This window comes from Scyliorhinus canicula, chromosome 1 (genome assembly GCF_902713615.1).
Source record: "Scyliorhinus canicula chromosome 1, sScyCan1.1, whole genome shotgun sequence".
NCBI lineage: Eukaryota > Metazoa > Chordata > Chondrichthyes > Carcharhiniformes > Scyliorhinidae > Scyliorhinus > Scyliorhinus canicula.
This window is the reverse complement of record NC_052146.1, coordinates 209,802,788-209,827,519: the sequence shown is the minus strand read 5'-3', so window position 1 is coordinate 209,827,519 and position 24,732 is coordinate 209,802,788. Positions and strand designations below refer to the sequence as shown.

Sequence of the window (24,732 nt, the reverse complement as noted above, 5' to 3'; positions counted from 1 at the left end):
TTGGATGGCCAGGCATAGTGCAGGGTGGCCCTCTGCCTGAAATGCAGGAGCCTTGACACGTTGGGGTGAGTGACTTGTGGCGATCCAGGAAGGGTTGGAGGGCTGTAAGTGGGTTTGGGGGGGTCTTGAAAATGCGTGGCCCCCTAGGAACCTGAGAACAGGGTTTCCTCACTTTGGGGTCGAGGAGGGGAGAGTCATTGCCCGTGGGTGGTGTGGGAGACACACAAGCTCACTTAGAGATCAGGACACACTTTCAAAATGGCGGGCAGCCCCATCTCTGAGTTCAGCTCTCCAGTGATGAATTCTAACTGTGCGCTAAACTGGCGAGAAGCTCCCCAGTGCCCTAAAAAGTGACTTGAGTGTTGTTGGGTAATGCTTGGGAACTGGCCGGCAAAGCTAGTGGGGAAACCCTCAGCAAAACCCGCCACAAATGACACTTAGAAACTTTTCCATTAAATCATGTCCAACCTATCTTTGGAAAGAAGTTGATTGTATCTATATTCTTTCCTTAAATTTGGATTCAAATTATCTAAATTTCAGGGCTTGAAGCATGTAGAACAGGAAAAAAAGGAGGCCAGTTTCTGTGTAAGGTACAATGGAAGGATGTAGTACTTGCTTAATTTCCAACAATTTTCCATTTTAGGACTCTCCTTTCACCAATGCAGGGATGGGATCCAATCTTAATCTATCTGGGGATATAGAATGTGATGCCAGTACAATGGATGGAAAGTCCTTGAATTTTGGAGCTGTTGGAGCACTCAGGGGTATGTATGTATATTTCAATATGAATGAGGTTTAGTAATTAGGTAAAGGATAGGAACTGAAGTGAAACAATTCTCTTCATATTAGCAGATTTATTCATTTGGCCTGGTTCTGGAAAACTTTGGTACGGAGAAAATATAATTCAAACGAGTAACATTCATAAATTGTGGTATATTTTCAATGGGTAAGGTAACTCGGATAAAAGTTATTACTTTAATCTCTTTTAGTCTCATAGAATGGTGCGGCACAGAAGGAGGGCATTTGGCCCAGAGTGCTTGTGTTGCTGACTTACCAGAGGTTTCTGACGAGTGCCAGTTCACTGTGGTTAGCCTATAGCTCCGGCAGGTTTTTTTACCATTAAGTATTTATCCGATCCTTTATTTTCCCAATTAAGGGGCAATTTAGCGTGGCCAATCCACCTAATCTGCACATCTTTGGGTTGTGGGGGTGAAACCCACGCAGACATGGGAGAATGTGCAAACTTTACACAGACAGTGACCTGAGGCCGGGATCGAACGCGGGTCCTCAGCCCAATAGGCAGCAGTGCTAACCACTGGGCCACCGTGCCGCCCACCCAATTCTTTTTTGAAAGTCAATACTGAACCTGCTTCTACCACCCTTTTGAGATACTGCACTCCAAGTTGCAACAACTTGCTGCGTTTAAAATATTGTTTCCTCATGTTGCCTGTAGCTTTTTTGCCAATCACAGTAACTCTTTATTCCAGTGATTACCAACCCATCTATCATTGGAAACTGTTGCTCCCTTTCTATCAAAACCCTTGATTTTGAATGCCTCTTACCAAATCTCCTCTTAACCTTCGCTGTTCTAAGGAGAACAACGCTAGATTCTCCATACAACAGATGTCCTTTATCCCTAGTCCCTCTAAGGCATTGACATCCTTTCTAAGCATGGTGCCCAGAATTACTTGACTTCGGGTGAGGCAAAACCATGCCTTATAAAAACTTAGCATAACATCCTTGCATTTGTACTTCATGTCTTTTAATTTTTTTATTTTTTTTAATAAACAATTTTATTGAGGTAGTTTTTGGCTTTATAAACAGTTACAGACATCATCAGAAAGAAAGCAAAAAAGGCAAAAATGTGCAAACATCCACGTACTTTCAATACTTCCATCGTAACATATTGCACAAGCCCGCTCCCCTCCCACCGGTACTACCCGCCATATTTTCCCTCCTACTCTACTCTCTCCCCCCCCGCTGACGCTCACTCTCCCGCAAAGAAGTCAATAAATGGTTGCCACCTCCGGGTGAACCCCTGCACAGATCCCCTCAAGGGAAACTTAATTTTTTCCATCCCCAGGAAACTCGACATGTCCGCAAGCCACCACTCAGTCTTCGGGGGCTTTGAGTCCCTCCACGCCAATAATATTCGTCGCCGGGCTATCAGGGAAGCAAAGGCCAACACATCGGCCTCTTTCTCCCCCTGGACACCCGGGTCTTCCGAAACCCCAAAAATTGCCACCCCTGGACTCATCACCACCCTTGTTTTTAGCACCTGGGACATGACCCCCGCAAATCCCTCCCAGTACCCCCTCAGCTTAGGGCATGCCCAAAACATGTGAACATGGTTCGCTGGTCCTCCCGCGCACCTAGCGCATTTGTCCTCTATCCCGAAAAATTTGCTCATCCGAGCCATCGTCATATGGGCCCGGTGAACGACCTTAAATTGGATCAGCCCGAGCCTAGCACATGTCGCGGTCGAATTTACCCTACTCAGGGCCTCTGCCCACAGCCCATCCTCCATTTCCCTGCCTAGCTCCTCCTCCCATTTAAGTTTCAGTTCCTCTGTCTGGGACCCTTCCTCCCTCATGAGCACCTTATATATACCCGAGACTCTGCCCTCCCCTTCTTCCCTCCCAGAGACTATTCTGTCGAGGATCCCCATTGGCGGGAGGCGCGGGAAAGATGGGACCTGTCTACGAACAAAGTCCCGCAACTGTAGGTATCTAAAATCATTTCCCCTTACTAACCCAAATTTCTCCTCCAAGCTCCTCAAACTCGCGAAGCTCCCTTCCAGGAACATATCACCCACCCTTCCCGCCCCTGCTCGCCGCCATACTCGGGAACCCCCCATCCATACTGCCGGGGGCAAACCGATGGTTGTCGCAGATTGGCGCCCAGACAGACGCCCCCATCTCCCCCACATGCCTCCTCCACTGGCCCCATATCCGCAGGGTTGCCACCACTACCGGGCTGGTGGTGTACTTGACCGGCGGCAGCGGTAGAGGAGCCGTGACCAGGGCTTCCAAGCTGGAGCCCCTGCACGAAGCCGCCTCCACCCGCTCCCAAATAGACCCCATACCCACCATCCACTTCCTTATCAGAACGATGTTGGCCGCCCGGTAATAATTGACCAAACTCGGCAAAGTCAGCCCTCCCTCGCTGCGGTTCCTCTCCAACATCGCCTTCTTCACCTGCGGGGATTTTCCCGCCCAGACAAAGCTCACGATCAGCCCGTTAACTCTTTTGAAGAAGGACTGTGGGATAAAGATCGGGAGGCACTGAAAAATAAACAAAAATCGAGGGAGGATTGTCACCTTTACAGTCTGCACCCTCCCTGCCAGCGACAGCGGGAGTGCATCCCATCTCCGAAACTCCCTTCATTTGCTCCACCACCCTGGCCAAATTTAACTTATGCAGCCTGCCCCAGTCTCGTGCCACCTGGATTCCCAAATACCGGAAATTTTCCTCAACCAGCCTAAACGGTAGCCCTCTCAATCTGTTCTCCTGGCCCCTTGCCTGGACCACAAACATTTCACTCTTGACCGTATTTAATTTGTATCCTGAGAACTGGCCGAACTTCCTCAGCATTCCCAGTATAGTTCCCATCCCGGCCACTGGGTCCGACACGTACAGGAGCAGGTCGTCTGCATAAAGAGAAACCCTGTGTTCAACCCCTCCCCTCATCATCCCCTTCCAACCCTCTGCGGCTCTCAGCGCAATCGCCAGCGGCTCTATGGCCAGCGCAAACAGCAGCGGGGAGAGCGGGCAACCCTGTCTGGTCCCTCGGTACAACCTAAAGTACTCCGACACTTCTCTGTTGGTCCTGACGCTGGCCCTCGGGGCCTGATATAATAATTTGATCCAATCCCTCCCCGAACCCAAACCGTCCGAGCACCTCCCATAGATAGTCCCACTCCACCCGGTCAAAGGCCTTCTCGGCGTCCATTGCCACCACTACCTCCACCTCTCTACCCGCCGGGGGCATCATTATCACATTGAGCAATCTCCTCAGATTGGCCACCAGCTGCCTACCTTTCACGAACCCCGTTTGATCCTCCCCAATCACCTCCGGTACACAGTCCTCCATTCTACCCGCCAGTACCTTTGCCAGGAGCTTGGCGTCTACATTAATCAGGGAGATTGGCCTGTAGGACCCGCTCGCCTCCGGGTCTTTACCCCGCTTCAATATCAGAGATATGGTGGCTTGTGACATTGTCGGCGGCAGGGTCCCTCTGTCCCTTGCCTCATTGAAAACCCTCGCCAAGACCGGGCCCACCAGCTCAGAGAACTTCCTATAAAACTACTGGGTATCCATCCGGCCCCGGCGACTTCCCCGACTGCATAGCCTTAAGGCCCCCCAATACCTCCTCTACTCTAATCGGGGCCCCCAGCTCTTCCACTCGCCCCCCCCATCAACTGTTGGGAATGTTAACCCGTCCAGAAACCTTTTCATCCCCTCCGGTTCTTCCGGTGGCTCCGAAGTATACAGCTTACGATAGAAGTCCCGGAATACCCTATTCAATTCTGCCGGGTCCTCCACTTTGCGCCCCCCCCTCATGCCTCACTCTACCTATTTCCCTGGCCGCCTCCCTTCTCCTGAGTTGCTGCGCTAACAGTCTGCTAGCCTTTTCCCCATGCTCGTACACCACTCCCCTCGCCTTCCTAAGCTGTTCCACGGCCCTGCTCGTGGATAGTGCCCCCAGTTCCGCCTGTAGTCTCTGCCTCTCCCTGAGTAAAACCTCCCCCGGGGACTCCGCGTGCTCTTCATCTATCCGACCCATTTCCCTGACCAATCTATCCATCTCTGCCCGGTCTGCCTTGGCTCTGTGGGCCCCAATTGAAATCAGCTCCCCCCGCACTACTGCCTTTAGCGCCTCCCACAAGGTCGCCGCTGAGACCTCCCCCGTGTCATTCACCTGCAGGTAATTTTTTATACATTTCCGAAGCCTCTCGCAGATCCCCTCCTCCGACAGCAGTCCCACATCTAGCCTCCATTGCGGGCGTTGATAGCTCGCTCCCCCGAACTGCAGGTCCACCCAATGCGGGGCATGGTCTGAAATGGTAATTGCTGAGTATTCTGTGTTCTTTACCTCCCCCATACAGTCCCTGCTTAGTACAAAGAAATCTATCCTGGAATATACTTTATGGACGTGCGAGTAAAACGAGTAGCCCCTTTCTGTTGGCTGTCTATCTCTCCAGGGGTCCACTGCCCCCATTTGCTCCATAAACCCTTTCAGCTCCCTTGCCATTGCTGAGAGTCTACCCGTTCTGGGACACGACCGATCCAAAGTCGGGTCAAGGACCATGTTAAAGTCCCCTCCCATTATTAGCCTGCGAGAATCCAAGTCCGGGATCTTCCCCAGCACTCTTTTAATGAAGTCCACGTCATCCCAGTTCAGGGCATATATATTCACCAGCACCACTCTTCTCCCCTCCAGTCTGCCCTGTACCATCAGGTATCTCCCACCCCTGTCTGCGGATATGCCCTCTGCCTCAAATTACACGCGCTTGTTGATCATGATTGCCACCCCTCTGGACTTCGAGTCCAAGTCCGAGTGGAAGACCTGGTTAATCCAGCCCTTCCTTAGCCTGGTCTGGTCCGACACTTTCAGATGTGTCTCCTGCAACATAATTACGTCCGCCCTCAGGGCCCGCAAGTGCGCGAACACCCGCGCCCTCTTAACCGGCCCATTCAGTCCCTTGACGTTCCAGGTGATCAGCCTGGTCGGGGGGCACATCCCCCCCCCCCCCCCCCCCCCCCCCCCCCCCCCTCCCCCCACCCACCACCACCACCACCACCACCACCACGCAGGTCAGCCATAGCCTTTCTCGGGCCGGCCCCTGGCCCGTGCGTCGCGCCATTCCTGGCCCGCCCTTTGGCTGCCTCCACCCTCGACCTCCTTTTCAGTGCCTATTTCAAGTCCCTCTCCCGTCAGCAGAACAACCCCCCCCCTCCCCTAACCCCATCCCCCGATACCCCCACCCCTGCCATCTACTGGCTGTAACTTCCCCCCCCCCCATCTGACTCCCTTGACTAGCCAATCTGCTAGCCCGGTGACTCAACACTCCGGCGCCTTCCTGTCTCATTCCCATTGTTTCCCCGTCCTCCTCCCCACCCACTGGGGCAAGCCGGCTCCAGTGTCTTCCGCGAGCTGCACAAAAAGCGCAAACCAGCCCAAACAGGAACAAAAAAAAACATAGAAAAAAGAGAAAAAGCACATAAATGTCCATGAACAAAGGAAAGAGTCTCAAATGTTCCGCTTGGCCCCTTTGGCCCAGCAACCCGTTGAGCAGCAGTCCAGGCACATTCGGCGTTCCTTCCCACAGAAATCCTCGGGCCCTAACTCTCGTCCTTGGGGCCTCCTTTCGGGACCAGCCCCAGGTCCCTCACAAAATCCATCGCTTCTTCGGGCTCGGAGAAGTAGTGGTGTTGACCCTGGTGCGCGACCCATAACCGAGCTGGGAACAGCAGACCAAACTTCACGTGCTTCTTGAACAGCACCTCCTTGACATTCTTAAAGGCTGCTCGCCGCCGAGCCACCTCCTGGCTTAGGTCCTGATAAATGCGGAGAACGCTGTTGTTCCACGTGCTGCTCCTGGCGCTCTTTGTCCACTGCAGCACCCGCTCCTTGTCCACGAACCTGTGGAACCTAATCACCATCGGGCGGGGGGGTCCGCCCGGCCGCCCCTGCCTTGCCTGCACTCTGTGTGCCCCCTCCAGCTCCAGCGGTCGCGGAAAGGCTTCGGCCCCCATCAGCTGCTTCAGCAGGTCTGCTACAAACGCTGCAGCATCAGCTCCCTCAGCCCCCTCCGGGAGGCCGACCATCCTCAGATTGTTCCTGCGGACTCTATTCTCCAGCTCCTCCACTCTGTCCAGCAGTCTTCTCTGCCGCTCTTTCAGGCCGTCAACTTCTAGCGCTGCAACTGTTTGCGCATCCGCCTGCTCCTCCACCGCCTCTCCCAGCTCCTTAACTTTAACATCCTGGGCGTCCAGCCTCTGGTTCAGCTGATCCACCGCTTTCTGGATTGGGTCCAAGCTGTCCCGCTTCAGCGCTTCAAAACTGGACTTCATTACCTGGAGCATGTTATCCAGCGCCTGCTGGATTGCTGAGTCTGGGGTCCGTGTGTCCGCCATCTTAGGTCCCAGGTAATTTTCTTCAGGTCCTTGTCTCTGTCCCTTTTTCTCCTCCTTCTTCTGCCTTCTGGAATCCCGCTGTTCCATGTGCCGCAGCCCGCTCCTCAGCACCTTCGCTGCCGCCTTCCTTCGCCCAGCTCCTTAAATTTTACCACCTGGGCATCTGAAGTGGGTCCAAGCTGTCCCTCCTCAGCAACTCCAAACTTTTTTTCCTTGTCCTGGAGGAAGGAAGGTCCGTGGGTCCGCCATCTTACCCTTCAGGTCAGTTTCCTCCTTGCCTCCGTCTCTCTCTCTCTCTTTCTTCCTTTACCTGCTGGCCTCCCACGATTCCATCCGCTGCAGCCCGCTCTCCTCTTCTTTCACGGCAGCCTTTTTGCCGCCCCCGTGGTCCCGCTATCGCGGGGAATCAGCTGCTAAGCCCCGCCGGAGTGAGAGCCCGCCGAATGTGTGGCTCACTCGGACATCGCCGCCACCGGAAGTGTACTTCATGTCTTTTAATAAAACAAAGGATTGCAATGCTTTTTTTATGGTCTTCTCCACCTCTCCTGCCACCCCCATGTTGCTCTGGTCCTGTATCCACGGCACTGTGTCCACGGTACTATCGGTTTATATTGCCTCTCCTCAGTCTTTCTACATAAATATATCATATTTCTTAGTTAAATTTCATATGCTAGGTGTCTGCATGTCACTATTCGCTATATTTCCAAGTTTTGGAACTGGTACTAAAATTCATATGCCACGCTCCTCATTTATGTGATGGGCATAACGTCTTTGAGGTTTGACGGTAGCATCCAGTTCGTGGCGAATACCACTTGTGTTGCTATTGCATAATAGCATAGATGCTGGGTATGTAGGCCATACCTCCCAATAACGCGCAGGTCGTATTAAACAGCAAGTCCCTTCGCTGTTCGCAATGGACAAAGTACAGACCACGCCCAACCAGCCTATGCAGTCCCGAAAGACATGCTTGTTAGGTGAATTAGTCATTCTGAATTTTCCCTCAGTGTACCCGAGCAGGTGCCGGAATGTGGCGACTAGGGGATTTTCACAGTAACTTCATGCGGTTACTTGTGACAATAATAAAGATTATTGGGCAGCATGGTGGCGCAGTGGTTAGCACTGCTGCCTCACTGTGCTGAGAACCTGGGTTCAACCCCGGCCTCGGTCACCCCATGTGGAGTTTGCATACTCTTCCCGTGCCTGCGTGGGTCTCACCCTCTTGGTCACGCTAAATTACCCGTTAATTAGAAAAAAAGAATTGGGTACTCTAAATTTTAAAAAAATATTATTGTTATAAAAGCTTTCTTAAGCAATATTCCACCCCCCCCCCCGGTCCCCCAACTGTTTGTTCTCCACCTCCCTCTTCTCATTGAGACACTCCTTAAAAATTAATCTCTTCGGCCGACCATTTGGTAATCCTTTCTAAATTCTTATTCTTTATCTCAGCATCTATTTTTGTCTCATTACTCCAAGCATCAATTTAGAAGTGCTGTACAAATGCAGTTTGTTGTGTCTGCAATTGGGTATCAGTACTTGGTCTTTTGTCATTCCTCAGGATGTTCAATGACAAATCTCCTTGGTGTTCCCATTTATGAGGACTGGTTTGAGGCCATGGTTATTGGTTAGTGCAGGAGCACAGGGAACATCACATGAATACATTTGAACCAGAGTTTTCAGGGGATAATCTGTGGCTTTAGGTAATTTATTTTCTCCATGCATTTTTGCATGGTTGACTTATTTTAAATTATCTGGATGATATTAAATTCAAATAATGGAAAGGGCATGGCAAGAGTACTTAATCACCTCAGCAACTCGGTCATTAGAGAATGGATGAGTCCATCGTTTTGGTTTACCAGCTACCTGTCGGGAGACTGAAATGCTGGGTCTTGGCATCTTCAAGTGGAAAGTTCTTGATTCTTTTAACAGTCACGAAATTGAATTAAAGCTAATTATATGCAGCCTTTTCCTATTACTGTCCATGTTTTCCTACCTCGTTTTAGAATCCTGTTCTCACATTATTCAGGGTAATTGGGATTACATTATTCGTGCTAAGAATCAAGCGTAAATTGTATCCCTGTGGTTTTCTTCTCTTAACATTACACTCGCCAATGTAAAATTGTTTTTCAGACTGGGCTTTTCTGAATTGATTGAAGTAACCCACACTTCCTAGAGAGACGATACCCTGGTACCCCACTTGCCCTAAGTGAGGAGGAACTGCTGTGCTCAGATGAATTTAAAAATGGGTTCAGTAATGAGGCAAATTGTATTGAAGGATTTCACTGATGATGAGTTAAAACTTTAGAGAATGAACTTGCCTTTTCTGTACTCCCAAAGGTGGTGTTGATTGCCATCTTCAAACACCGTGACAAACTTTTTAAAATCAGCAAAAGACAAAAATAGTATTAAACTTGGATGACGCTCTATTTAGATTTTTTTCTGCATACATCTAAATCAAGAGTATATGGCTGCCAGCTGTGTCATGATTTTCTACCACAAGTGAACCTGACCACATAACAAATGACTGACTAAGTTATGAGTCAATCATGCTGGTCATATTTGTGAATGTTCGAAATATAAGATATCACAGCTGGTAGCCATGTGTTTTTTTTTATTGGGGTTGGAAGAATAATTTGCAATATGATTTTTGTGGCATTACAGTGCTGAGCAAAGCCCTGCTCCAAGCTTCATTTTATATTGTCTGGAGCAAAGAAGTAAATTCAAAATTAATAATCATGTAATTGCAGTTGTGTCCTGCTGAATTTAAGGTCACATTTATGCCAGTTGAGCATCTGTTAGGCACCTCTTTAACTCCTTTAACCCAGTGAACTCATGCCATTACAACAATACATATCTATACATTGAAATGTAGTAATATTTTATACAGGAGACTGTACAAAACTTCTTTCCCAAACATCCCTTCATGTTTCTTACTGATAATAGAATTCATAGCCCTCCATTCTCCTTTCAAACAGTTTCTTCCAGTCTTGTTAAACCTGCAGTTTTCTGGACTGTCTGTGCCACAGATCTATTGTCCTCTTAATAAATTAAAAGTTGGCAAATTTTAATTTTCTCTTTTTGGCATGTTTAACTTGAGCTGTGTCCCCTGATTGAATCTTGTGCATAACGGGAATTTTCCAGGATCCAAGTTCTCCATACCCATTCTCAGTTAGTACTCCTAATTTGAACAAGAAAATCTGATTTTGCAAATAAATAATTTGATAAACGCTCATAAATGTGATTGCACTATGTTGAAGAAAACGTGCAACAACAAAGATTGCCATTAAGTTAGTAAGGAAGTTATTTTAAGAAAGCTCAATCAGTGGTTTTTAAGTTGGCTTCTGGTAGCATGCACTATTGTGAGCAACAGAATTACTGACATCAGTAGTTAATATTCTATTAGTTGATTGAAGTGGGAAAGAACAAAGGACAGAGCAAGGTGGAAGGAAGACTTGCATTTGTGTAGTGCCTTTCACAAACTCAGTATGTTGCAAAGCACTTGACAGCCAGTTAAAGCTTTTGTTGTACAATGATGTACAGCAAGAAAGTTAATCTGGCTGCTTTTATTAAATACTTTGTTCACCATTTTGAGGGGTAATGTGCATTAAACATGATCTAATTTTACTTTCAGGGATCAAGAATCCAATCTTAGTTGCAAATAAACTGTTAAGTGAAGCACAGAAGGGGAAGCTCTCTGCTGGCAGAATTCCTCCTTGGTAATTTTTTTTCCTATTATTTGTGCCTTGGGTTTGTAATGCACCATAGTTTCTGAACTTGTGCGTAACCACAACATTTGATGTATTTATAACTAGCATATTTATAAAATAAACATTTTGTTCAATAGTTTGTGCAATCCATGTGTGTATTCCTGTTTAAACATAACTCTTAATGTTTTCTTGTTTCCAGTGCTAACTAAGAAATATTGGGCTGGATTCTCCACAGCCCCACGCCGAAATCGCATTTTGTTTATGACGGAATTGGGCCCGGCGCCGCTCCGGCAATTCTCCGGGCCCCGAATATCCACGTGACCGCGAATTACGCTTGTGCGGCTGGGGGGCCATCGCCACAGGCCCGCCCAGCGGACTCAGTCCGCCGCCGCCTTGGTGGGGGGGATTGGGCACCGGGGGGCCTTATGGGTGGCCGGGGCAGCAAGTGGGGGGGGGGGGGGGGGGGGGCCTAGTTTGTTGGTGTTGGTCCGAGTTCGCCATTGCACTCGGCGGGGCCGCTGGAGGCAGCTGCCATGCGCGGACTCTGAACCGGAAGTACGGGAGCCCATATCCGCAGTCAAAGCTGCGTGAATTACTCTGGGTCCCTGCCAGCGCCCTGAAGGTAAGTGAATCGCAATGTTTTTTCCTAGGAAACTCGGGAGTACAACGTCTGTGTTTATACACCGGTGTGGAGTTACGCCGGCGTGGAGACACAGCTGTATTTTCGGAGAATCTAGTCCATTATCTTCTAATACTGTTGTTGTTATTGGGAAAGGAAATTACTTTTTACTTGCAGTATATTGCAGCTAACCTGAGTAAATGCTAAAGCATTATATAAATGGAAGTTAATTTTGTTTCTATCAATATCATGCTGCTCTAAGACCAGAACTCGGTAGTATTTATTTAACTGATACCACAATATATGCATTGTCTTTCAGTAGGTCCGTATAGACTTGACGGGCTGAATGGCCTCCTTCTGCACTGTTGAAATTCTTTTTTTAATGTATTTCATTCCAAAAGTACAAAAACATATGCAAGTCGGAGAACATTCTGCACATCTCCCGATTTTATAGATTTCCAAGTCACCCTGATGAACAATTCCTCAAACATCGTCGTGAACAGTCCCCACTGTGTCTCAACCCCACGTTGATCCCCTCAATTTAAACTTGATTTCCTCCAATCGGAGGAAGTCATACAGGTTCCCTAGCCAGGCTACCACCCCCGGTGGGGTTATAGGCCTCCATTCCAGCAAAATCCTTCGGGCAACTAGAGAGGCGAAGTCCACCACATCGGCCTTCCTCCCCTCCATCAGCTCCTGCCTTTCCGATACCCCAAAGTTCGGCACCATAGGATCTAGCCCGGCCTCTACCTCCACAATCTTTGCTAGCATCCCGAACACCCCATCCCACACTTCGCCAACTTCTCATAACCGCAGAACATGTGTGCATGGTTCACTGGTCCTCGCTCACACTTGCACGCTCGTCTGTCACCCCCTGGAGGAACCCACTCATATGCACCACCTTAAACTGTATCAAACTCATCCTTGCACACAAGGAGATCGAGCTCACCCTGTGCAGTGCCTGACTCCACACTCCCCATCCTATCTCGCTCCTTCTCTTTCCCCCCAGCTCCTCCTACCATTTCTCCTTGATCTTCCTCAGCCGCCCGTATATGTCCCCGATCCACCTCCGGAAGCAACAACCGTTCCAATAGGGCATATTTCTGTAGCTTGGGAAACCTGCTCCATACCTTGCGTGCAATATACGTGAGTTTGCTTCCCTTTGGGAGCTCTACCCTCTCCTGCAGCTCTTCCAGACTTGCAAACCTCTCTCCCAGATATAGATCTCTCACCAGCCCCACCTCTCTCCACCTCCTTTACATGTCATCTGTCTCCCCCGGCTTGAACCCGTGGTTCTCTCTCAATGGTGTTAACACCGATATCCCCTCCATCCTTTTTAAAAAAAAATTTTAGAGTGCCCAATTCATTTTTTCCAATTAAGGGGCAATTTAGCGTGGCCAATCCACCTAGCTTGCACATTTTTGGGTTGTGGGGGCGAAACCCACGCAAACACTGGGAGAATGTGCAAACTCCACATGGACAACGACCCAGATCCGGGGAAAAACCTGGGACCTCAGCGCTGTAAGGCCGCAGTGCTAACTCACTGCGCCACCGTGCTGCCCTACCCCCTCCATCCTAAAGTGTCTCCTCAGCTAGTTCCACATCCTAATTGTGGACTGTGTGACCAGGCTCTCTGTATACCTCCTTATTGCTGGTGGCAGCGCCGCTGTCACCATGGTCCTCTGGCTGAACCACCTACAGGACTCCTCCACCCTAACCCATTCTGACCCCTCTCCTTCCTACCACTGCCTCACTTTCTCCACATTCGCCGCCCAATAGTAGTGCAACTGATTTGGTAATACCAGCCCCTCTTTCTGTAGCAGGTACTTTCCCCCCCCCCCATATAAACTCCAAAATGACTGTGTCCAACTTCTGGAAAAAGTCCTTCGGAATGAATGTTGAGTGTCTGGAATACGAATAAGGAGTCGACAGTGCAGAAGGAGGCCATTCAGCCCATCACGTCTGCACCAGCCCCTGGAAAGAGAACCCCACTCAAGCCCAAGCCTACACCGTAGGTACTTCCATTCGAAGGCCATTTCTGTGTCCAGGGAGACTATCTCCTCTGGTGTTCTCTCCTGTGGGGGGGTCATTGTTGTGTTCATCAGCCGTCTGATGTTCGCAGTGAGTTGCCTACCCTTGACTAAGCCTGTTTGGTCTTCAGCGACTACCTCCAGTACGGCATTCTCCAGCCTTTTGGCCAGGACCTTTGCAAGTATTTTCAGATCCGCATTCAGCAGCGAAATGGGTCGATATGATCCACATTCCGTCACGTTTTTGACTTTTTTGGGTATCCATGAGATTGTGGCTTGCGCTAGCTTAGGAGGCAAAGTGCCCCTTGCCAGCGAGTCTGCGAACATGTCCCTCAGATATGGGCCAGGTCCGGTGCAAATTTTTTGTAGATGTCCACCGGGAACCCATCAGGTCCCAGTGCCTTCCCTGCATGCATGGAGCTGATGCTCTCCATCGGCCCTTTTTATTCTAAAATAATGTTGGCCGTAACTGTTCTCATGAGAGAAATATGCAGGATAACAAGTAGTAATGATTTGTTGTGAGGTGATAATCTAATCAAATATTTAAATTGCAAACTGAATGAGTGAAGCGTAATCATTTACAACTAATATGTTATGAAAAATCACATTGTAATCTTGAGCTTTCTCTTCACTTTCTGTTATTTGTTGTAGTGCTTACTAAAATGATTTTTATGTTGTGATTTTATTCCACTTTGACTAATTTTGTGCCTTCAGTAATTTTCACTTTACATATTTTGGGACATTGTCATAAAATTGGTCAATGTTCTTTTTTCTCCTACTGTATTAAATTAAGTCAGTGCCAAGAATGTTCCTTATTGAGCACTTGTGGTTAAGCCATGGGTGAATGAGGAGGGGCTGCTGGCCTACTATCATATGGATTATGGGAATTCACACTACACGTGGGGATGGTAACTCCAAAGAAAGGGTTCTGAGGGGGGGAACCGATATGGAAGGTACGGAAATTCAGAGATCGGATTCGCTAAGCTTCAAGTTGGTAATACCATTCTAAAATAACAAAAAATGAAATACTGAATTTTATGACAAGTAGTGGAGAATATTACGGTATATCTCCAGAGAACTGCAATATTACCAGAGCTGGGAGTTTTGGGCTCCTCACTGTAGGAGAGATATTGAGGCATTAATGATACAGCATAAATTCACCAAGATGATACCAGCTGCAAAAATAAATGCAAATAAGCATTAATAAGAATTTAAAAATGAGGTTGCTTTCAGTAGAACTGAGAAGGGTAATTTGACATACCCAAAAGTAGATGAGAAACTGATTTTCCAATTATTAAGGAATCTTAATTGAGGTGACAGAGGTGTAAGAGATTTGCAAAAAGAGCAGGAGAAACTTTTTTTATGCAGAGTTTTAAGAGGCTTTGAAATACATTTATCAAATTTGTGCATAGAAAATTTAGGTAAACATGATACCCAGCAGTGCCACACTGGCAGTGCCCAGGTGGCACCAGAAATGCCATAGTACCACCCTGCTCAGAGGTCATGTACCTGGGGGTAGCCGATCTCGTAGGAGACCCCACACGAATACCATCTGAGGCGAAGGGGATCGATCCCAACGCCTCATGTGCCTCTGGAAACTGCATACTCTTCCTAACTGAAGGACTGAATCGCCTTTTGCCACTTCTGTTGCAGTGAATGATTCTTTTAGGGCCTGGTTTAGCACAGTGGGCTAAGCAGCTGGCTTGTAATGCAGAATAATGCCAGCAGCACGGGTTCAATTCCTGTCCCGGCAAAAAACCCCGAACTGGCGCCGGAATGTGGCGACTTGGGGCTTTTCACAGCAACTTCATTGAAGCCTACTTGTGACAATAAGTTATTTTATTATTATTATTATTCCTGATCTTGGAGCATTTAGTGATTCATTAGGGAGAAGTTTTCAGTTTCTGATTGAGTAGTCCCTCCGGTGATTGAAAATTTGCGTTGAAATATGTAACAGTGCTTGCCTCATGCTGTAGAAACTTTGGCTGCTGGAGCTGATGTTTACATGAATTTTGGTGCAGTTTTTGCAGTCCTTCTAACTAAAAGTCGTTGACCTGAAACGTTCTGTTTGCAGATGCTCCTTGACCTTCTGAGTGTTCTAGCAGACTGGGCACCCTTGTTAAAAACGGTTTTTTTGGTGATGAACTGAATTTCAGTTGTATAAGTAAAGCTTAACCATGCTATTGCTCTTAATTGCATTTTTTTTTGTAATGGGAAAGAAAAGACAATTGTGTTCTATTCATAGAATCCCAACAGTGCAGAAAGAGACCATTTGGCCCATTAAGTCTGCATTGACCCTTGGCGGGACTGCCATTCCTTAGGACAGGGACTCACTTTAGATACCTGGGGGTGCAGGGTGCTCTGGATTGGGGGGTGGGGGCGGTCAACAGATACAACATTTCTAGTTTGGTGAGGAGGCTGAAAGCTGATCTGGCAAGGTAGGATGGTCTCCCTCTGTCACTGGCGGGTCGGGTGCAGACGGTTAAAATGAACATGTTGCCGTGATTTCTGATTATTTCCTGCCAAAGACATTTTTAGGGAGATTGAAGGAACGATTACCTCGTTCATATGGGAAGGGAAGATGGCCAGAATTAGAAAGGTGCTGCTACAGAGGGCAAGGCAGGCAGGGGGGTTGGGTCTTCTGAACCTGCTGTATTATTACTGGGTGGCCAATGTGGAGCAGATGCGAAGCTGGGTCAGAGCGATTGACTCCCAGTGGGTCAGAATGGAGGTGAATGTGTGGAGGGGGTCGGGATTGAAGATGCTAGCAACAGCGCCGCTCCCGGGGAAATACTCAGGGAGTCCGGTAGTAATAGTTTTGTTGAGAATTTTAAGGGAGTTTCAACAGCACTTCGGGCTGGGGGCAGGGTCAAGGGAAATGTCGATTCGGGGAATCATAGATTTGAGCCATAGAATTTACAGTGCAGTAGGAGGCCATTCGGCCCAACGAGTCTGCACTTGCCCTTGGAAAGAGCACCCCACCTAAGCCTCACAACTCCACCCAACCCTATTGGACACCAAGGGCAATTTAGAATGGCCAATCCACCTAACCTGCACACCTTTGGACTGTGGGGGGAAACCGGAGCAGCCAGAGGAAACGTCAGCACCCGTGTGCGCTCACACGGGGAGAACATGCAGACTCCGCACAGACAAGTGACCTAAACCGGGAATTGAACCTAGAACCCTGGAGCTGTGAAGCAACTTTGCTAACCACTGTGCTACCGTGCTGCCCGTAAGCCAGGGAAGTGGGATGTGAATTTTCAGAGATGGGAGGAGAAGAGACTTGGGCGACTAAGGGATTTGTTTCTAGGGGGTCGGTTTGCAGCATTTAAGGAGCCGGGAGCAAAGTGGGCTGGAGGAGGGGGAAATGTTTAGATACATGCAGGTTCGAGACTTTTGCCAAGAGGGAAATACAGAGCTTCCCGGTAGAGCCGGCCTCCACATTGCTGGAGGAGGTGCTGACGACAGGGGGATTGGGGTAGGGGGTAGTGGCGGCGGTTTACTGGGCTGTTTTGGAAGAGAAGGTACCGCTGGAAGGGATCAAGGCAAAGTGGGAGGAAGAGTTGGGAGAGGGTATGGAGGAGGGTTTCTGGTCTGAGGTGCTCCGGAAGATGAACACCTCCACCTCGTGCCCGAGGTTGGGGCTCTTACTGCTGAAGGTGGTGTTGTCATGTGAGAGTACCTTTAAGAAATGGGTGTTTTATCAGTGATGTCAGAGTGTGGGTGGAGCTGGGCTGTCTGTCAGCTTTTTACTTTAATTTTAGGCTGTTTGCAGGGTGTTTGTTAGTTTCGTTTTCAGAGCTGGATAGCTGCAGTCACAGCCAGAAGGGGTATTAGTCTCTCTCTCTAATCTAAAACTGTAAATCGATCCTTTGGTGATTTAAAACTAATAACTGCTCAGTAGTGACTTTAACCTGATGTGCTTCTGTTTAAAGTTTTTTTTTAAAAAAGTCTTATGAATGTTAAAAGGACATCTTAAGAATTACTTAGTGTTGTATTCTTTGGGGATGATATTTGAATTAATGGTTGCTAAGATGTTCACTATGTTTTTAAAAAGGTTAACGTGAGTTCATAGAATAAACATTGTTTTGCTATAAAAAATACTTTTCCATTTCTGCTGTACCACATCTGTAGAGTGGGCCGTATGCTCCCCATACCACAATCTATTAAAAGTTGTGGGTCAGGTGAACTCCATGATACACATCTGGGTTCTCTAAACCCTGGGCCATAACAAATTGGGGGCTTGTCTGGGATAAAAGTCTATATTGGATTACTTAGTGAGCTTAAAGACAGTGAGGGGTGAGCATATTGTGGTTGCTTTTCAGTTGTGGTATTTCAGTTTAAGTAGGGAGTGCGTTGTGGACAATGGCTCTTTCACAGGCTCTGAAGTTTTTGGGGGTGGTGATGGTCACGCACAGTACCTTACGGACAGAGACTAAAAGCAGACCGTTATATTTGACAAAAACATTGCAGTGAACATTACCTGACAAAGTGAGGAAAGGTGAGGTAATTTTGGCGGTGGCTAAGCATTTAAAAGTTGCCTGAGATATAGTTTGACTCATTGGAAATGGCAGAAATTCAGTTACAAATTAAATAAATGGAACATGAGAGAGAATTAAAGCAGCTTGAAAGAGAGAGAGAGAGGAAAATGAAAAGGTGAAGAAAGGAGAAAAGAAAGATTAGCCCAAGCAAAACAAAAACGGAGAAAGGGAGATACAGATCAGGAGAAAAGATGAAGAGAGAGAGTTTGAACTTCAGAAAATTGCCATGAAACATGACAGTCAGTTAAAATTGGCAGACGTAAAGGGAAACGTACAGTTGGATGATAGTGATGAGGATAGTGAGAAAGAGCATCAAAGTCGAAGGGTTGGTGGGAATCTATTTAAATATGTCCAAGCATTGCCAAGGTTTGATGAGAAGGAGGTAGAAGCCTTTTTCATTTCATTTGAGAAGGTAGCTAATCAAATGAAATGGCCACAGGACATGTGGGTGTTACTGATTTAAACAAAGCTAATAGGTAGGGCTAGTGAAGTGTTTGCATCACTACAGGAGGAGGTATCTGGGTCATATGAGGTGAAAAAATCCATCTTGGGTATATATTCATAGAATATTGTTTCATAGAACATACAGTGCAAAAGGAGGCCATTCGGCCCATCAAGTCTGCACTGACCCACTTAAGCCCTCACTTCCACCCTATCCCTGAAACCCAATAACCCATCCTAACCTTTTTGGTCACTAAGGGAAATTTATCATGGCCAATCCACCTAACCTGCACGTCTTTGGACTGTGGGAGGAAACCGGAGCACCTGGAGGGAACCCACGCAGACACGGGGAGAACGTGCAGACTCCGCACAGACAGTGACCCAAGCCAGGAATCAAACCTGGAACTCTGGAGCTGTGAAGCAATTGTGCTATCCACAATGCTACCGTGCTGCCCTTAAGAATAAATTAATCTACACTCCATTATTCTACCCTAATCCATGTACCTATCCAAAAGCCCCTTGAAGATCCCTAACGTTTCCGACTCAACTACTTCCACAGGCAGTGCATTCCATGCCCCCACTACTCTCTGGGTAAAGAACCTACATCTGACATCCCCCCTATATATTCCACCATTTACCTTAAATTTATGTCCCCTTGTAATGGTTTGTTCCACCCGGGGAAAAAGTCTCTGACAGTCTACTCTATCTATTCCCCTGATTATCTTATAAACCTCAATCAAGTCACCCCTCATCCTTCTCCGTTCTAATGAGAAAAGGTCTAGCACCCTCAACCTTTCCTCATAAGACCTACTCTCCATTCCAGGCAACATCCTGGTAAATCTCCTTTGCACCTTTTTCCAAAGCTTCCACATCCTTCCTAAAATGAGGCGACTAGAACTGCACACAGTACTCCAAATGTGGCCTGACCAAGGTTTTGTACAGCTGCATCATCACCTCACGGCTCTTAAATTCAATCCCTCTGCTAATGAACGCTAGCACACCATAGGCCTTCTTCACAGCTCTATCCACTTGAGTGGCAACTTTCAAAGATCTATGAACATAGACCCCAAGATCTCTCTGCTCCTCTACATTGCCAAGAACCCTACCGTTAACCCTTCATATTTGTCCTTCCAAAATAGACAACCTCACACTTGTCAGGGTTAAACTCCATCTGCCACTTCTCAGCCCAGCTCTGCATCCTATCTATGTCTCTTTGAAGCCGACAACAGCCGCCCTCACTATCCACAACTCCACCAATCTTCGTATCATCTGCAAATTTACTGACCCACCCTTCAACTCCCTCATCCAAGTTGTTAATGAAAATCACAAACAGCAGAGGACCCAGAACTGATCCCTGCGGTACGCCACTGGTAACTGGGCTCCAGGCTGAATATTTGCCATCCACCACCACTCTGTCTTCTATCGGTTAGCCAGTTCGTTATCCAACTGGCCAAATTTCCCACTATCCCATGCCTCCTTACTTTCTGCATAAGCCTACCATGGGGAACCTTATCAAATGCCTTACTAAAATCCATGTACACTACATCCACTGCTTTACCTTTATCCACATGCTTGGTCACCTCCTCAAAGTAGTCAATAAGACTTGTAAGGCAAGACCTACCCCTCACAAATCCATGCTGACTATCTCTAATCAAGCAGTGTCTTTCCAGATGCTCAGAAATCCTATCCCTCAGTACCCTTTCCATTACTTTGTCTACCACCGAAGTAAGACTAACTGGCCTGTAATTCCCAGGGTTATCCCTAGTCCCTTTTTTGAACAGTGGCACGACATTCGTCACTCTCCAATCCTCTGGTACCACCCCTGTTGACAGCGAGGACGAAAAGATCATTGCCAACGGCTCTGCAATTTCATTTCTTGCTTCCCATAGAATCTTGGCTATATCCCGTCAGGCCCGGGGACTTGTCCATCCTCAAGTTTTTCAAAATGCCCAACACATCTTCCTTCCTAACAAGTATCTCCTCGAGCTTACCACCCTGTTTCACACTGTCCTCTCCCACAATATGGCCCCTCTCGTTTGTAAATACTGAAGAAAAATACTTGTTCAAGACCTCTCCTATCTCTTCAGACTCAATACACAATCTCCCGCTACTGTCCTTGATCGGACCTACCCTCGCTCTAGTCATTCTCATATTTCTCACATATGTGTAAAAGGCCTTGGGGGTTTTCCTTGATCCTACCCGCCAAAGATTTTTAATGCCCTCTCTTAGCTCTCCTAATCCCTTTCTTCAGTTCCCTCCTGGCTGTCTTGTATCCCTCCAGCGCCCTGTCTGAACCTTGTTTCCTCAGCCTTACATTGAGTCTCCTTCCTCTTAACAAGACATTCAACCTCTCTTGTTGTCAACCATGGTTCCCTCACTCGACCATCTCTTCCCTGCCTGACCGGGACATACATATCAAAAACACGCAGTACCTGTTCCTTGAACAAGTTCCACATTTCACTTGTGTCCTTCCCTGACAGCCTATGTTCCCAACTTATGCACTTCAATTCTTGTCTGACAGCATTGTATTTACCCTTCCCCCAATTGTAAACCTTGCCCTGTTGCACGCACCTATCCCTCTCCATTACTAAAGTGAAAGTCAAAGAATTGTGGTCACTACCTCCAAAATGCTCCCCCACTAACAAATCTATCACCTGCCCTGGTTCATTACCAAGTACCAAATCCAATATGGCCTCCCCTCTGGTCGGACAATCTACATACTGTGTTAGAAAAGCTTCCTGGACACACTGCACAAACACTACCCCATCCAAACTATTTGATCTAAAGAGTTTCCACTCAATGTTTGGGAAGTTGAAGTCACCCATTACTACCCTGTGACTTTTGCACCTTTCCAAAATCTGTTTCCCAATCTGTGCCTCCACATCTCTGCTGCTATTGGGGGGCCTATAGAAAACTCCAAACAAGGTGACTGCTCCTTTCCTATTTCTGACTTCAACCTATATTACCTCAGTAGGCAGACCCCCCTCGAACTGCCTTTCTGCAGCTGTTATACTATCTCTAATTAACAATGCCACCCCCCCCCCCCCCCCCCCCCCCCCCCCACCACCTCTTTTACCATCCTCCCTAATCTTGTTGAAACATCTATAACCAGGGACCTCCAACAACCATTTCTGCCCCTCTTCTATCCAAGTTTCCGTGATGGTCACCACATCGTAATCCCAAGTACCGATCCATGCCTTAAGTTCACCCACCTTATTCCTGATGCTTCTTGCGTTGAAGTATACAGACTTCAACCCATCTCCTTGCCTGCAAGTACTCTACTTTGTCAGTGTTGCCTTCCCCACTGCATTACTACGTGCTTTGGCGTCCTGAATATCGGCTTCCTTGCTGGACTACAAATCCGGTTCCCATTCCCCTGCCAAGTTAGTTTAAACCCTCCCGAAGACTACTAGAAAACCTCCCCCCAGGATATTGGTGCCCTTCTGGTTCAGATGCAACCCGTCCTGCTTGTACAGGTCCCACCTTCCCCAGAATGCGCTCCAATTATCCAAATATCTGAAGCCCTCTCTCCTACACCATTCCAGCAGCCACGTGTTCAACTGCACTCTCTCCCTATTCCTAGCCTCGCTATCACGTGGCACCGGCAACAAACCAGAGATGACAACTCTGTCTGTCCTGGCTTTTAACTTCCAGCCTAACTCCCTAAACTTGTTTATTACCTCCACACCCCTTGCCCTACCTACGTCGTTGGTACCAATGTGCACCACAACTTCTGGCTGCTCACCCTCCCCCTTCAGGATCCTGAAGACACGGTCCGAGACATCCCTGGCCCTGGCACCCGGGAGGCAACATACCTTCCGGGAGTCTCGCTTGCGACCACAGAATCTCCTATCTATTGCCCTGACATTGAATCTCCTATTACTATTGCTTTTCTATTCTCCCCCCTTCCCTTCTGAGCCCCAGAGAGAATGGGGTGCTTCTTGGATAGGCTGTGATTTCCGAAGGTGAAGGGGCAGCAGGGTAGCATGGTGGTTAGCATAAATGCTTCACAGCTCTAGGGTCCCAGGTTCGATTCCCGGCTGGGTCACTGTCTGTGTGGAGTCTGCACATCCTCCCCCTGTGTGCGTGGGTTTCCTCCGGGTGCTCCGGTTTCCTCCCACAGTCCAAAGATGTGCGGGTTAGGTGGATTGGCCATGCTAAATTGCCCGTAGTGTCCTAATAAAAGTAAGGTTAAGGGCGGGGGGGGGGGGGGGTTGTTGGGTTACGGGTATAGGGGGGATACGTGGGTTTGAGTAGGGTGATCATGGCTCGGCACAACATTGAGGGCCGAAGGGCCTGTTCTGTGCTGTACTGTTCTATGTTCTATGGAGGAGGGACAGGTGGAGGGGCTGGGGGCGCCGATTGAGCTGGTCAAAGGGATAGGCAGCATGCAGTCGGGGAAGGTGCCGGGGCCGGATGGGTTTCCGGTCGAATTTTACAAAATGTATGCAGACCTGTTGGGCCCCCTGTTGGTTAGGACCTTTAACGAGCCAAGGGAGGGGGGGGGGGCTTTGCCTCCGACCATGTTACGGGCGCTGATTTCTTTGATCCTTAAATGGGACAAGGACCCCCTACAGTGTGGATCATATAGGCCGATCTCTTTGTTAAATGTGGATGCCAGGCTGTTGGCAAAGATCTTGGCCACAAGGATAGAGGACTGTGTGCCGGGGTCATTCATGAGGACCAGACAGGGTTTGTGAAGGGAAGGCAGCTGAACACCAATATACGTAGGCTTCTGAATGTTATAATGATGCCGGCGGTAGAAGGGGAGGCGGAGATAGTGGTAGCATTAGACGCGTAGAAGGCCTTTGATAGGGTTGAGTGGGGTACTCGTGGGAGGTGCTGGAAAGGTTTGGGTTCGGGCAGGGTTTTGTCAGTTGGGTGAGGCTGCTATATGAGGCCCCGATGGCGAGGAGGTCACGAATAGGAGGAGATCGGAGGACTTTCGGTTGTACCGGGGGACGAGGTGGGGTGTCCCCTGTCCTCTTTGCGTTGGCAATTGAGCCCCTGGCCATGGCATTGAGGGAGTCGAGGAATTGGAGAGGTCTGGTGCGGGGTGGGGAGGAGCACCGAGTGTCATTATACGCAGATGACTTGTTGCTTTATGTGGCGGACCCAGTGGGGGGGAATGCCGGATGTGATGCAGATCCTTAGGGAATTTGGGAGCTATCCTGGGTACAAGCTCAACCTGGGTAAGAGTGAGCTGTTCGTCGTGCACCTGTGGGTTCAAGAGGAGGGGATTGGTAGGCTCCCGCTGAAAAGGGCGGGGAGGAGCTTTCAGTACCTGGGAGTCCAGGTGGCTAGGAGCTGGAGGGCCCTTCACAAGCTTAACCTCACTCGGCTGGTGGAGCAAATGGAGGAGGAGTTCAAAAGATGGGACATATTGCCGCTGGCGGGCAGGGTGCAAGTCTGTCAAGATGACGGTGCTCCCAAGGTTTTTGTTCCTGTTCCAGTGCCTCCCCATCCTTATCCCGAAGGCCTTTTTTTAGGAGGGTCAATAGGAATATTACAGGATTTGTATGGGCGCATGGGACTCCGAGGGTGAGAAGGGTGTTTTTGGAGCGGGGCAGGGATAGTTGGGGGGGGGGCTGGCGTTGACCAACCTCTGTGGGTACTACTGGGCTGCCAATGCAGCGATGGTGCGTAAGTGGGTAATGGATGGGGCAGGGGCAGCATGGAAGAGGATGGAGATGGCGTCCTGTGTGGACACGAGCCTGGAGGCGCTGGTAACGGCGCCGTTGCCGCTCCCTCCAACGAGGTATACCACAAGCCCGGTGGTGGCGGCTACCCTCAAAATTTGGGGGCAATGGAGACGGCATGGGGGGAGGTGGGGGGCCCGATGGAGCCCCCGATATGGGGGAACCACCGGTTTGTTCCAGGGAGCATCGATGGCGGTTTCTGGGCTGGCACAGGGTAGATATTAGGAGGTTGAGGGACCTGTTTGTGGATGGGTGGTTCATGAGCCTGGGTGAGTTAGAGGGGAAGTTTGGGCTCCCCCCGGGGAACATGTTTAGGTACATGCAGGTTAGGGCGTTTGCCAGGCGGCAGGTGGAGGGGTTCCCTCTGCTGCCCCCACGTGGGGTACGGGACAGGGTGCTCTCCGGGGTGTGGGTTGGAGGGGGGAGGATTGTGGACATGTACCACGTCATGCAGGAGGTGGATGAGGCCTCGGTGGAGGAGCTAAAGGGTAAATGGGAGGAGGAGCTGGGTGAGGAGATTGAGGAGGGGACGTGGGCGGATGCCCTGGAAAGAGTGA

At 48.8% G+C, this 24,732-nt stretch overlaps 1 protein-coding gene across 4 annotated transcripts in view; it reads left to right on the top strand.

Annotated features, from left to right (window-relative positions):
- Positions 1-24,732, top strand: part of tasp1 (taspase, threonine aspartase, 1) — a 123,693-nt gene that overhangs the window by 11,704 nt on the left and 87,257 nt on the right. For all 4 annotated transcript variants that reach the window (XR_005461830.1, XR_005461829.1, XM_038806849.1 and 1 more), the window contains 2 exons: positions 644-764; positions 10,770-10,854. Coding sequence is in view for 2 of the 4 variants with exons in the window: in XM_038806849.1 (XP_038662777.1) it covers positions 644-764; positions 10,770-10,854 (206 nt within the window). In the remaining 2 variants the exon portion in view is untranslated. The remainder of the gene's footprint in view (positions 1-643; positions 765-10,769; positions 10,855-24,732) is intronic.